Here is an 11,749-nt window from a genome sequence, read left to right on the forward strand (position 1 = left end):
TCTGCAGATCTACACGCCGACTCTCACCAAAGTCCTATAATTAATAACTGGAAGTGGTTTCTGACACATAATCACAGGTAAAGTGGGTAAATGCTGCCTGGCCAGCATAAAAACAAAGAGCACCAATGTCAACCAGTGACTTATGAAGGATGTCGCGCAAAGACCCAGATATTTATGTGTTTTATGGACCAAAACAAAGTAATGAGGCCACTGGCGTACAGTACATTCATCAGGTAGGAGGAATCATACTGCTCCCTGGTGGTCAAACTTATTGCAGCAATTTCAATTTAGATTTGCTGGCATTTTTGAAAATACATAAGTTGTTAAAAGAGTGCTTCTCATAAAAAACAAAACACACAAATGTAATAAAACATCGTCTCTAATTATATGAAGGCTTGTTCATTTCTTCAGAGTCTGTCTTTATTCTTTCCACAAATTCCCGACAACAATACCTAAAAACAACAACAGTCCAAGGTTTCTGTTTGAAACAAACTTTTTCCAGCAGTCTTCTGGTTTGTTGATGTCTAATGTGTAAATCTACGAGAGAAGAAAATAAATATACTTCAATGGAAAACCTAATCTTAAAACACATGAATCTGTGCATGTTTCTCATTTAAATGTTGTATTAAAGTTGACCATGATCCTCACCTGGTTTGTCAGGTGCATTGCTACACCGGTGAGTACAGCATAGTAAGGGAGAGTCTGTTCAGCATTGACCCCAGCTAATACCAGTCCAGACATCATGGCCACAACGAAGCCACTCAGCCAGGGTTTGGTTTGCTCCTGGAACCTCAGTGCAGTAGATTTGACTCCTACTTTGATGTCATCCTCCTTATCCTATTTATGAAAGACAAAACAACACGAGGCCATAGTCAATCAAGGTCCCTACTTTAACATCCTGGATCCTGTGGACTTTCCTCCTCTGACCGCTAGCCCTCGCCATCCCGCTGTGTCGCTGAGGTCTGCGCCATCTCCACCACTACGCCCCCGGAGCCGCGGTGGGCAACCCGACGCTGTGGTGCAAACTCACCGCGGAGAGCTGTGCTTTACCCCGGCTCCTCGGAGAAGAGGACCCACGGCGCGGCTACCTGGGAGTCACTCACGCAGTCCGGCTGGCGCATCTCCATCTGAACACCCCCGGTGCCGCGGCGCGGGCGTCTCAGATGGCCAGCAGCCCCCGGTAGCACCTCCTCTCTCCACGCTGGTCCTCGGGGATTCCATCGTCAGGAACGTGCGGATGAGGGGGGCGCTCACGCTGTCGTTCCCGGGAGCCACTGTTGTTGACATAGTGGACAGAATTCCCAACATTCTGGCATCCCACCCACAGGTTAACCGGCTCATCATCCACATCGGCACCAATGACATCCCCAAACAGCAATCTGAGCTGCTGAAGTTGGACTTCCTCCAACTCTTCAGCCTCCTTGGTCAGTTGCAGGTGAGTGCTTTTATCTCCAGGCCCACCCCCACCTGTGGCAGAGGGATAGGCCGTTTCAGCCGGCTGCTCAGCCTTAACACCTGGCTTTCCTCCGCCTGTGTCTCCCACGGCGTGGGTTTTATTAACAATTTTGATGCCTTCTGGGAGAGGAGGCATCTTTTTGGGGCAGACGGGCTCCACCTCAACGCCTGGGGACGCCGTTTGCTGTCCGCCAATTTGGCATTTGGCGTACAGCACTCCCGCACATCGCCCTGTCACTACCCCAAATTGACATTACCTGCAGATCTGTCTGCCACTGACTGATGTTCCCCTGGTCCCAGCTCCTATATTTGTTCCACTTTTAACAGTAATACACAAAACTCTGGACTCGGACCTCTCTCTCCCACAGTCAACACAATACCCGTCATAATCACAAACAGAGAGCAACAGAATTATCATAAATCTAGTAACTCCAAAAACATTAATAACCTCCGGCCTCTTCAAAAATATCAACATCCATTCAACTCTATTGTCAAAAATCCACCAGTCTCAATCAGTATGGCACTTTTAAATGTCCGCTCTCTGTTGAACAAGTCTTTTATTATTAATGATTTAATTTTAGATAATAAACTTGACTGTTTATTTTTAACTGAAACATGGCTGGGTTCGGATGCACCAGTTTGTTCTCACTGAGGCCTCCCCACCAAATTTTAATTTCTCCTTTTCTGTTAGAAGTGGTAAGAGAGGTGGTGGGACTGCATCTTTAGCCAACAACACACTCACCTCCAAACAAATTTTACTTGATCATTTTACCACTTTTGAATTCCACGCTATTGTTTTCAGCAGCCCTCCAGTTTTATCTGTCACAATTTATAGACCACCTAAAGACAGTGCTGCTTTTATCAAGGAATTCTCAGAATTTTTAACAAACATACATTCAAAATATAATATGATAATTTTAACCTGCACATAGATCATCCTTCTGACCCTGCATCAAAAGAATTCTTAAACATTCTTCACTGTTTGGATTTTACCCAGCACGTCACGCAGCCGACTCACAACAGAGGACACACTCTGGACCTGGTCATCACCCATGGGCTGTCCACCAGCGTGTCCTCTGTTGTTGACTTGGCTGTCTCTGACCACTACTGTGTGTTTTTTAACATCACCGGTTTTATTCAGCGGGAGACCTCGGTGCGAACTGTGAGGAGGCGCTATCTAACCTCTGAAGTGGCTGCAAATTTTACCAGGGTTTTAGACGAATGCCCCCCTGCGATTTTACCTGCACCCTGCGATTTGATTTTTAATCATTTCAACAGCAAACTGAAAAAAAGCCTTGACTCCGTTGCTCCACTCACCACCAAAAACATTAACGTAAAACACGTATCACCCTGGAGAAACGAAGAAGTCAAAAAACTCAAAAGAAATTGCAGGGCAGCAGAAAGGAGGTGGAGGAAAAATAAAAATACTATCAACCATCAAATATTTTGCGAGCAACTTAAAGTGTACAATAATACATTAAGGAATTCAAGAAATTCATACTTCGCCAAAATAATCAGTAATAACAAAAATAATCCCAAGGTCCTCTTTTCCACCATAGATCATTTATTTAACCCTGATTTTAACAGCTCCCAAAGAACCCCCACAGACTCACTCTGTGAGCAGTTTGCAGACCACTTCAGGGGAAAAATCAGCGCCATCAGATCTGATATTTTATCTAATCGCGATATGTTTGTAAACACATCTGCGGGCTCGATTGTACCTGAGGAGACACTGGACAGCTTTGTCCTGGTTAATGCTGAGAACCTTAAGAAAGTTTTCTCCACAGTGAGACCCACCACATGTCTTGTAGATCCAATCCCTTCTTCACTCTTTAAAACACTTTATGGATTTTTTGAGGCTGAGCTTTTATACATGATGAATTGCTCTCTTCAGTTGGGTGTCTTCCCTGCTGCCTTTAAAACGGCGGTGGTGAGGCCCCTTCTGAAGAAGAGCAATTTGGATTGTAATGATTTTAATAACTACAGACCTGTATCCAACTTACCATTTTTAAGTAAAATCTTAGAAAAACTTGTTTTTACTCAGATTAATGATTTTCTAAATGATAGAAAGATCCTGGAGATATTCCAGTCTGGATTTAGGGTGAACCACAGCACAGAGACGGCTCTCCTAAAGGTTTTAAATGATCTTAGATGTAACTGGGACGCCCAAAAGCTCTCAGTCCTGGTGCTACTGGATCTAAGCGCAGCCTTTGATACAGTAGACCACGCTATTCTTTTAAACAGACTGAAACACATGGTAGGCCTCTCTGGTGCTGTACACAACTGGTTCACTTCCTATCTCTCTGACAGAACTTTTATGGTGAGTATGGATACATGCTCCTCTAAGATCCATAAAATGACATGTGGTGTGCCTCAAGGGTCGGTTTTAGGCCCTGTACTTTTTAATTTGTATATGCTCCCTCTCGGCAGTGTCATCAGGAGGCATGGAGTGAACTTTCACAGTTACGCTGATGACACGCAGCTGTACATCTCTGTGTCTCCTGATGACACCAGACCAATGGATGCCCTTTTTAACTGTATTTTAGATATAAGATCTTGGATGGCAGAAAACTTTTTACAGCTTAACCAGGACAAGACTGAAGTTTTAATTGTCGGTCCTGAGGCTCAGAGAGAGAAACTCTTGTCTAAATTAGAGGCATTTTCACTATGTCCTTCGCTACAAGTGAAAAACCTGGGTGTTATTTTTGACTCTGAGCTTGGTTTTATCCCACATATTAAACATGTAACCAAAATTGGATTTTATCATCTAAAAAATATAGCCAGAGTCCGCCCAATTCTCTCTCGGGCCAACACGGAGATGCTGATGCATGCTTTTATTACCAGTCGCATTGATTACTGTAATGCCCTGCTCTCTGGTCTTCCTAAGAAGAATATTTCAACTTTACAACTTTTGCAAAACTCGGCAGCTCGTGTGCTGACGAAGACCAGAGGGCGGGCCCACATTACACCGGTTTTAGAATCGCTGCATTGGCTCCCCGTGTGTTTCAGGATAGATTTTAAAGTTCTTTTATTGGTTTTTAAATGTCTTAATGGTCTTGGGCCTTCTTATCTCTCAGATCTGCTTTTACCATATGAACCCTCGCGGACCTTGAGGTCCTCTGGTACTGGCCTTTTGATTGTCCCTAAAGTCAGGACACATACTCACGGAGAGGCAGCTTTTCAGTGGTATGGTCCTCGTCTGTGGAACAGCCTGCCGGAGGAGCTCAGGGCCGCAGAGAACGTACATGTTTTTAAGAACAGGCTCAAGACCCACCTTTTTAATTTAGCTTTTACTTAGCGTTTATTTATTTTATGCTTATTTATTCTATCCTGCTATTTTATTATTAATTTAGGCTTTACCTAATATTTATTGATTTTATTCTTATCCATTTTTTAATCTTCTTACTCTATTTATATTTATATTGTATCCCCTTCTTATTTATTTTATCTTTTTACCCTGTATATAGCCTATTGTGGCATATCTCCAGTGTTTCCTCGGAGGGGGCTCTCTGCACCGGGGCTGTGATCGACCGTGGCTGCTGGGTCGCTGGGGGTCCTCTCAGCCTGGCTGGGGGGCTCCTTTGCCTCCCTCCTGCTGTGTGCCCAGCCTGGAGGCTGCGGTCTGTGACCGGCTCTCGGTGCAGACGGCTCCCTGTTATAGTGTTTCCTCACTTGGCTCATGTGAACCCAGCCCAATTTTTACTCTTTAAGTGTGCGCGTGTGTGTGTGTGTGTGTGTGTGTGGGGGGGGGGGGGGGGGGGGATATGTGTGTATTCACATCATTTATGTTAATGAGAGTGTGGGGAGTGAGTTGGAGGGTGGGGTGGGCTGCTTTTAACTATGTAAAGCACTTTGTGCTACATTTTTTGTATGAAAAGTGCTTTATAAATAATGATTGATTGATTGATTGATTGATTGATTGATTGATTGATTGATTGATTGATTGATTGATTGATCGAACGAACATAGGACACATTAATCTCATGTTCACCTCAAAGAAAAACATCAGTAAACACAGTAAACTGCAATCCCTTAAACTGCATTTCTTAAATATAAAGGAACAGCTACCATGTACTCACAGTTTAAACTGTTTTTAAATTAGTTTCAGTTTCTCGGTTCCTTTCTTCTTAAATTTACAGGTTCTCAACAGTCACTTTATTATGTATACCAGTTCACCTGGGCAAAAATCCCTTATTGATGTCTGAGGTTAGAGGAGAATGGACAGAAAGGAAGCTGATAGGAAGGCAAGGTTAACTCAAATAACCACTCAGAAGAACATCTGCTAAAAAGCATCTCTCAACGCACAACACGATGGGCTACAGCAGCAGAAAAGCACATTGGGGGCTCCTGTCAGGAAATTGAAGCTATCATTTGCAAGCTAAATTGGACAACAGGTGACTGGAAAAACTGCTTTCCTGGTCTGGTGCTGATGACCTTGGTCATGATTTCTGCTGCAACACTTAAATGGCAGTGTCAGAATTTGGCATTAAAAAAAGCATGTTGCCAGGTATCATTGGTTCAGGGTAGTCTTGGTGTATGAGAGCGTTCTTTTACATTTACTGCACTCAGCCTTTGGTTTAAGGAAAGAATTGTGTTTAATAGGAACGAAGTGGTGCGATCTCTCAGGCCCACTACTTTACCTGATGTGCGTATATTGTGTCATATACCAGCGTCCACATCACTCCTGAGAAGTATAGCGGGAGACACACGGACCAATCACAAGAGCCTTTAATAGCGGACCAGCCGAGCAGAGCGCCCCAGTTGAAAGTGAGTCCTAAAGTGAGAGAAGAGAACAAGAGAACAGCTATAGCTCTGATAGTCTGTAAAATATTAACTCTAGACAAAGAACACTACAAGATAACTTTACACAGCACATACCCAACACAAACTGTGGCCAGTAAGTGAACCTCTTCATCAGTGGGTAGGTGATAACAAGAGATAAAGAAGCAGCACCCAGAGCTATACTGTGAGAGCATTTTGAACAATGTGAGGGAAAGACTGCAAAATAACTGGATAAATAATCACTTTTAGTTACACTATGAAAATTAACACACTGTAGTAATATTGTGATCCAGTTCAACTGTTGCACTAATTTTTTTTTCTCATGACTCGGAGGATTTAATCTAACCTATATACCTGTTCCTATTCTTCTATTTATATTTTCCTAATAAAATGTCATTAACGTTCATACATAAAATTGATTCTGAGTACCTGTAATAGTTGAGACACAAAAGAACCCCAAGTGCAAGCGAGAGCTGCCCTCCCAGGAAGACCAGCGCCTGCATTCGAGAAATCTCTCCTGATGCGATTGGTCGAGAGGCTGTGCGGGACACCTGCGCAAAAACACAAACACTTTCAATTTATCAGAGCTGAAAAATAAACACTTTGAGCAGGGGAGTGACAGTGACACAGGTAAGTCTAACGTCTGCTTAGAAATGGAAGTTTAATTTACTTTATTGCAAAAACATGTCCTGTTCTTTGTTTGGAGTCAGCTGTAAGAAAATCTCATTTACTTTTTTGTCGAAGTCTTTGTCCCACATGTCATTGATGGTGCAGCCGGCCCCTCTCATGAGAAGAGCACCTGTACCAAACAGTGTGAGCATGCCCAGATCTGGGAAGCATCCAGGGTTAGCAGCCAGAGCAATGCTCCATGTACAGGGGAGGTACAGCAGCCATGTCCCTATGATTAAAAGGCAATGAATTTCAAGGGAATTAAACAAGGAAGTAAGATAAGAACAGAAACAAAGCCCACAAAGAGATGAATGCGCAGCCAATAGCTACATTAATCTGGTGGCATTTTAAATGTGGTTTGGTTTTAGATGCATCTGTGCAGTGACACTGAAAAAATGCAGGGGCAAGATATTTTAGACTCATTGTCTTACACAGTAATTACATAAGAGTTTTACAGTTTGGTAGGATTCTTTCAAAGAACAATTTTAACAATTATTATCTACATCATGAGTTAGGGCTACATGCTTACAAAGATGCTTCCCTGTTAGTGCCAGTTAATAGCTCTACAAGGTCAAAGATGACGTGCTTATTTTAGCCATTTGTTTTCTGAAGACTGTATTAATGTTATATAGCTTCTTGTTTTGTTCTGTTTTGTTAACATGGTGAAAATGCTGCTAAAAATCGTTCTGGGCTTAAAGAGTGCATGTTTGGAATAAAGTCAAAATTCTGCAATATTCTAGATATCAATATTTTTCTTTTAAACTGACACAGATAAAAATCATTGCATAGCAGAAAATGAATGTGTAGACATGGTCATAATGACCTGCTGAAGTTAAACCTCAGTACATGAGCTTGCTTTGTCACAGTAGGAAGGAAAAACTCCCTTTTAACAGGGAGGGACGGCTATCTGTCGCGACTGGTTGGGGTGAGCGAATGAAGACACGACAACCCAACAATGTGATGTTCATATAAGTACAAACCTATAGGTTTGTCCAGCCTCATCAGCCGGAGGTACGGTTGGACGTGTACTGGTGCTGAATTTACTATAGTAGCAGCTGATAAACTGAACCGTCTTCTCCCGTTTTGCTGTGTTTCAAGAAGTCTTATTGATGACCAGATTGCAGATTGGTTCTTAGGCTTTCTCTTCCACACACGGGAGTCTGAGGGGGGCCCATCTCCAGCCTGTATCCCTTCCTTCTGGATGAAGCAGGTAGAAAGTGTTATGGTTCAAAATATTGGGGATGGAGACAAGAGAAAAACCACAATAACAACACTGGTCCGGCCGGGTCAAGTCAAACGATGATTTTAATGATCACACACGTGGGAGATGGACACTGATGCAGACAGCCTCAGATCTCAAAATGGTGGAGCATTGCTCAAACTCTTATAGCCTCTGGTTCTCCCACCTTATCATAAAAGCCTAAACATTCACATGCTTTTCTCTCACACGGCGCCTAAGCTACGACCTTGGCTCCCCGTTTATCTGCTCCTGCTGAGTTGGGGCAGAAAACTCCAGTATATTCTGTTCTCTTCTAATCAGACAAATAAGGCGATGACTTTCTGCAAACAGTATTTCTTATAACATCATAAAACAATATCATTCATCCACAATAAATCAGCAGTCTAATGTAATGCAAATCAGTTTAACGAATGCAATAGTTATCAGCTTCTTCTAATTCAGGAGAATAATGAAAACTAAAACTACATAATAATTCACAATCTTTAGTTAGGGGTATAACATGGCATAAAATAATATTATAATCTAACAATTGACATCGATAACAAGCTCCATGGTGGATCCTTTTCAGAGTGCTCAAAGCTAGCTTGGCTGGGAACATGGTGTCTCTCTGCACACACAGAAGCAGAAAGACACATGCAAACGAAGGTTAAACAAATACATTTGGTACAACAGAAACAGAGATGTGTGAAACTTTTGGCTGAAACAACCTGACTGTTTTAGCTGTTTAGGTAAGACACTGTACACACCTACATGAGACAAGCTGGTGTTACAGTAACAAGGCTAAGCTATCACTGAAAATATAATTCAATTCAATTCAATTTTATTTATATAGCGCCAAATCACAACATAAGTCGCCTCAAGGCGCTTCATAGATACAGAGAAAAACCCAACAATCATATGACCCCCTATGAGCAAGCACTTTGGCAACAGTGGGAAGGAAAAACTCCCTTTTAACAGGAAGAAACCTCCGGCAGAACCAGGCTCAGGGAGGGGCGGCCATCTGCTGCGACCGGTTGGGGTGAGAGAAGGAAGACAGGATAAAAGACATGCTGTGGAAGAGAGACAGAGGTTAATAACAGATATGATTCAATGCAGAGAGGTCTGTTAATACATAGTGAGTGAGAAAGGTGACTGGAAAGGAAAAACTCAATGCATCGTGGGAATCCCCCGGCAGCCTATGTCTATTGCAGCATAACTAAGGGAGGATTCAGGGTCACCTGATCCAGCCCTAACTATATGCTTTAGCAAAAAGGAAAGTTTTAAGCCTAATCTTAAAAGTAGAGATAGTGTCTGTCTCCTGAATCCAAACTGGAAGCTGGTTCCACAGAAGAGGGGCCTGAAAACTGAAGGCTCTCCCTCCCATTCTACTTTTAAATACTCTAGGAACAACAAGTAGGCCTGCAGAGCGAGAGCGAAGTGCTCTAATAGGGTGATATGGTACTACAAGGTCATTAAGATAAGATGGGGCCTGATTATTTAAGACCTTGTATGTGAGGAGCAGGATTTTGAATTCAATTCTGGATTTAACAGGAAGCCAAAACAGGAGAAATATGCTCTGAATGCTACCAACACACTTGCTAACTCTAGTGTGATATAACGCCAAAGCAAGCTTACAATGAAGGTTACAATAGAGAATATACCGATTTTAAAAAGACCAAACACTGGACAGATGACAACCACATCAATACTTCCCTGCTGGGTCGTCATTGGTCGTCTCTTCTTTGAGGCTGACAGACAAGTTGGAGGACCAGCGCCTCCAACTGGTGTGGAGTGTGCATCACAATTTCCTTACTGGTTAAATAAAAACCAGGTCTCACACTAACTAGTTTTTATTTTTTATTATGGCAGCTCCATATTCAGCATTCTTTATCCAGTATATCCACTTTGCCTCCTCTGCACATGTACAAACAATCAGTAAGTTGGTTTTATTCGTTTTTGTGGTTTCTTTTGCAATCCTCAATGGGAAATAGCTACAGAGGTCACTTTCTGTCAACCATATGTATGCAATAATATAAATAATATTCAGCTTAATGGAAGCTTTTATATGCCAATAGTTTTTTTAATAGCAGTGTTTTGTTAGTTTATCTAACACTGCTTCACCTAAGGCGTTCTTAACAATTGCCTGTTTCTTTCTTTTTTTGCACTTATTAAGGAAAAAGCACCCATGCTTTTTTGGTTAAAACCATATGTTGGAAAACCTCTTTGAACAAGCCCTGTAAGTCTACTTCACTTATTTTGTTCTTGTTAACATACAAAACAACCATGGAGTAGTAGTCAGTGTAAACTGATCGGATCCTAGAAATTTATTTCTGTTCATCTGGACCCAGCGTTTAGTAGAAACATTTTATCACTTATCTATGTGACTTCTTCAGTTTCAGCCGACTGCAGGCTTCACCAACTTTACAAACAATACGGCTGCATAATGACTAAAATAACACCAATAAGCCAGAAGCTTAGTTTCAATTAAAAAAAAATTCAAAGTGAGTAATAAGCTAAATAAGTCCTAAACAGATTCTTAAATTTACTTGTCAAGACAGGGTAGGGCTGTGGAATATGCAACATTATTGCATATGCAAAAAACATGTGACAAATGTAAGCAGCATTACAACTGAAACCTCACTGCTCTTGCTGAACAGTGCTGCACAGGGCCCTGTTCCAAAGGGCTTCGGAGTTGACGTAAAGCTGCGATGTATGTCGGCAACCTTCCGATTACAAGGCGAACTCCCAACTCTTGAGCCACGATCGCCCCAAAGACTACAATGAGAATAGAAACAGAGCAGTGTGGCTGGTTAAGTGGTGCAGTTGATAATGAAAAACATGCTTTCATTTTGTACTTTTTTAGTATGAGTACTATTCATTGTGAGATGAGGAATGGCTGCATTCACTGCATTATAAGATCGTGAAAGATAAACTCTTAAGCCCCTTCTCGTTTGAGAGATGGTCGTTCCTTTTTTACACAAACGGCCTCCTGCTTAAAGCAGGATATCTGCCTCGAAAGGATTTGCGCATCATGAACATATAAAGAGTGAATTTGAAACATATTGAGCAAAAACTGCTGTGAAGATGTGATATGTGACACAAATCTAGATCCTTTAATTTTCCCCTAGAATGTTTTAGCTTTCATCTTGTTGTAAAAGCCAGACCCTCTGCAAAAGTCTGCAACATCAGTATAAAATTTCTCTGGGATACCAAGGTGATATTGGTAAAACAAAGCTTTTCTTGCTATCTTTGTGACCTGTGCAGCTCAGCAAGCATCGTCACTGCAAGCACGTGGCCAACTGCCTGCGATAGAAACCGAGCCTGAAAAAAGGATTTCTGTTATAAGTTTTTAATAACAATAGCGCCCATTTATTTAAATATGCGGTGCTATATAACACTTACAGTATGGAGGATTTGTTAATACCTTTCATTGGACATTATAATACCTATATCGCCGGCCATAGAAACAGAAAACAACACCATCACAAAAACAGAAAAGACTTTTAAAAGGGGGGCTTGGCGTTAAGGTATGAAATCTACGTACTTCCGGTTACTGTTTCCCCAGATTTCACAATGAACTAAGCGTGGAAGTAAAAAAAACAACAACAAAAAACTCCATACGTT

At 41.9% G+C, this 11,749-nt stretch overlaps 1 protein-coding gene and 1 long non-coding RNA gene across 2 annotated transcripts; both read right to left on the bottom strand.

The window, feature by feature from the left end:
• Window positions 1-163: 163 nt before the first annotated feature.
• LOC146697375 (4-hydroxybenzoate polyprenyltransferase, mitochondrial-like) lies at window positions 164-8,130 on the bottom strand. Its single transcript, XM_085476084.1, has 7 exons — window positions 7,887-8,130; window positions 6,969-7,135; window positions 6,667-6,788; window positions 6,334-6,419; window positions 6,096-6,229; window positions 649-837; window positions 164-537 (listed from the first exon to the last, which is right to left on the bottom strand). The coding sequence occupies exons 1-7, from the start codon at window positions 7,906-7,908 to the stop codon at window positions 421-423; spliced, it is 837 nt and encodes a 278-aa protein (XP_085332210.1). The 5' UTR covers window positions 7,909-8,130; the 3' UTR covers window positions 164-420.
• A 617-nt stretch (window positions 8,131-8,747) lies between these two features.
• On the bottom strand, window positions 8,748-11,598 carry LOC146697376 (uncharacterized). Its single transcript, XR_014923394.1, has 3 exons — window positions 11,528-11,598; window positions 11,382-11,446; window positions 8,748-10,900 (listed from the first exon to the last, which is right to left on the bottom strand). It is a non-coding gene; the product is annotated as an uncharacterized LOC146697376 (long non-coding RNA).
• Between the last annotated feature and the right edge of the window lie 151 nt (window positions 11,599-11,749).

This window comes from Copadichromis virginalis, linkage group LG12 (assembly GCF_057382275.1).
Source record: "Copadichromis virginalis isolate Kocher_CV1m ecotype Utaka linkage group LG12, C_Virginalis_male_GT1.1, whole genome shotgun sequence".
Classification (NCBI taxonomy): domain Eukaryota; kingdom Metazoa; phylum Chordata; class Actinopteri; order Cichliformes; family Cichlidae; genus Copadichromis; species Copadichromis virginalis.

What these genes read in the sequence shown, in the direction of transcription:
- LOC146697375 (XM_085476084.1), bottom strand. Translation starts at nt 7,908, where the DNA reads ATGAGGCTGGACAAACCTATAG. An exon ending in GAGGCTGGACAAACCTATAG is followed by an intron (nt 7,136 to 7,886) that starts GTTTGTACTTAT and finishes TTTTAATCATAG; the next exon opens with GGACATGGCTGCTGTACCTC. An exon ending in TTGTGTCTCAACTATTACAG is followed by an intron (nt 6,420 to 6,666) that starts GTACTCAGAATC and finishes ATGCTCTCACAG; the next exon opens with TATAGCTCTGGGTGCTGCTT.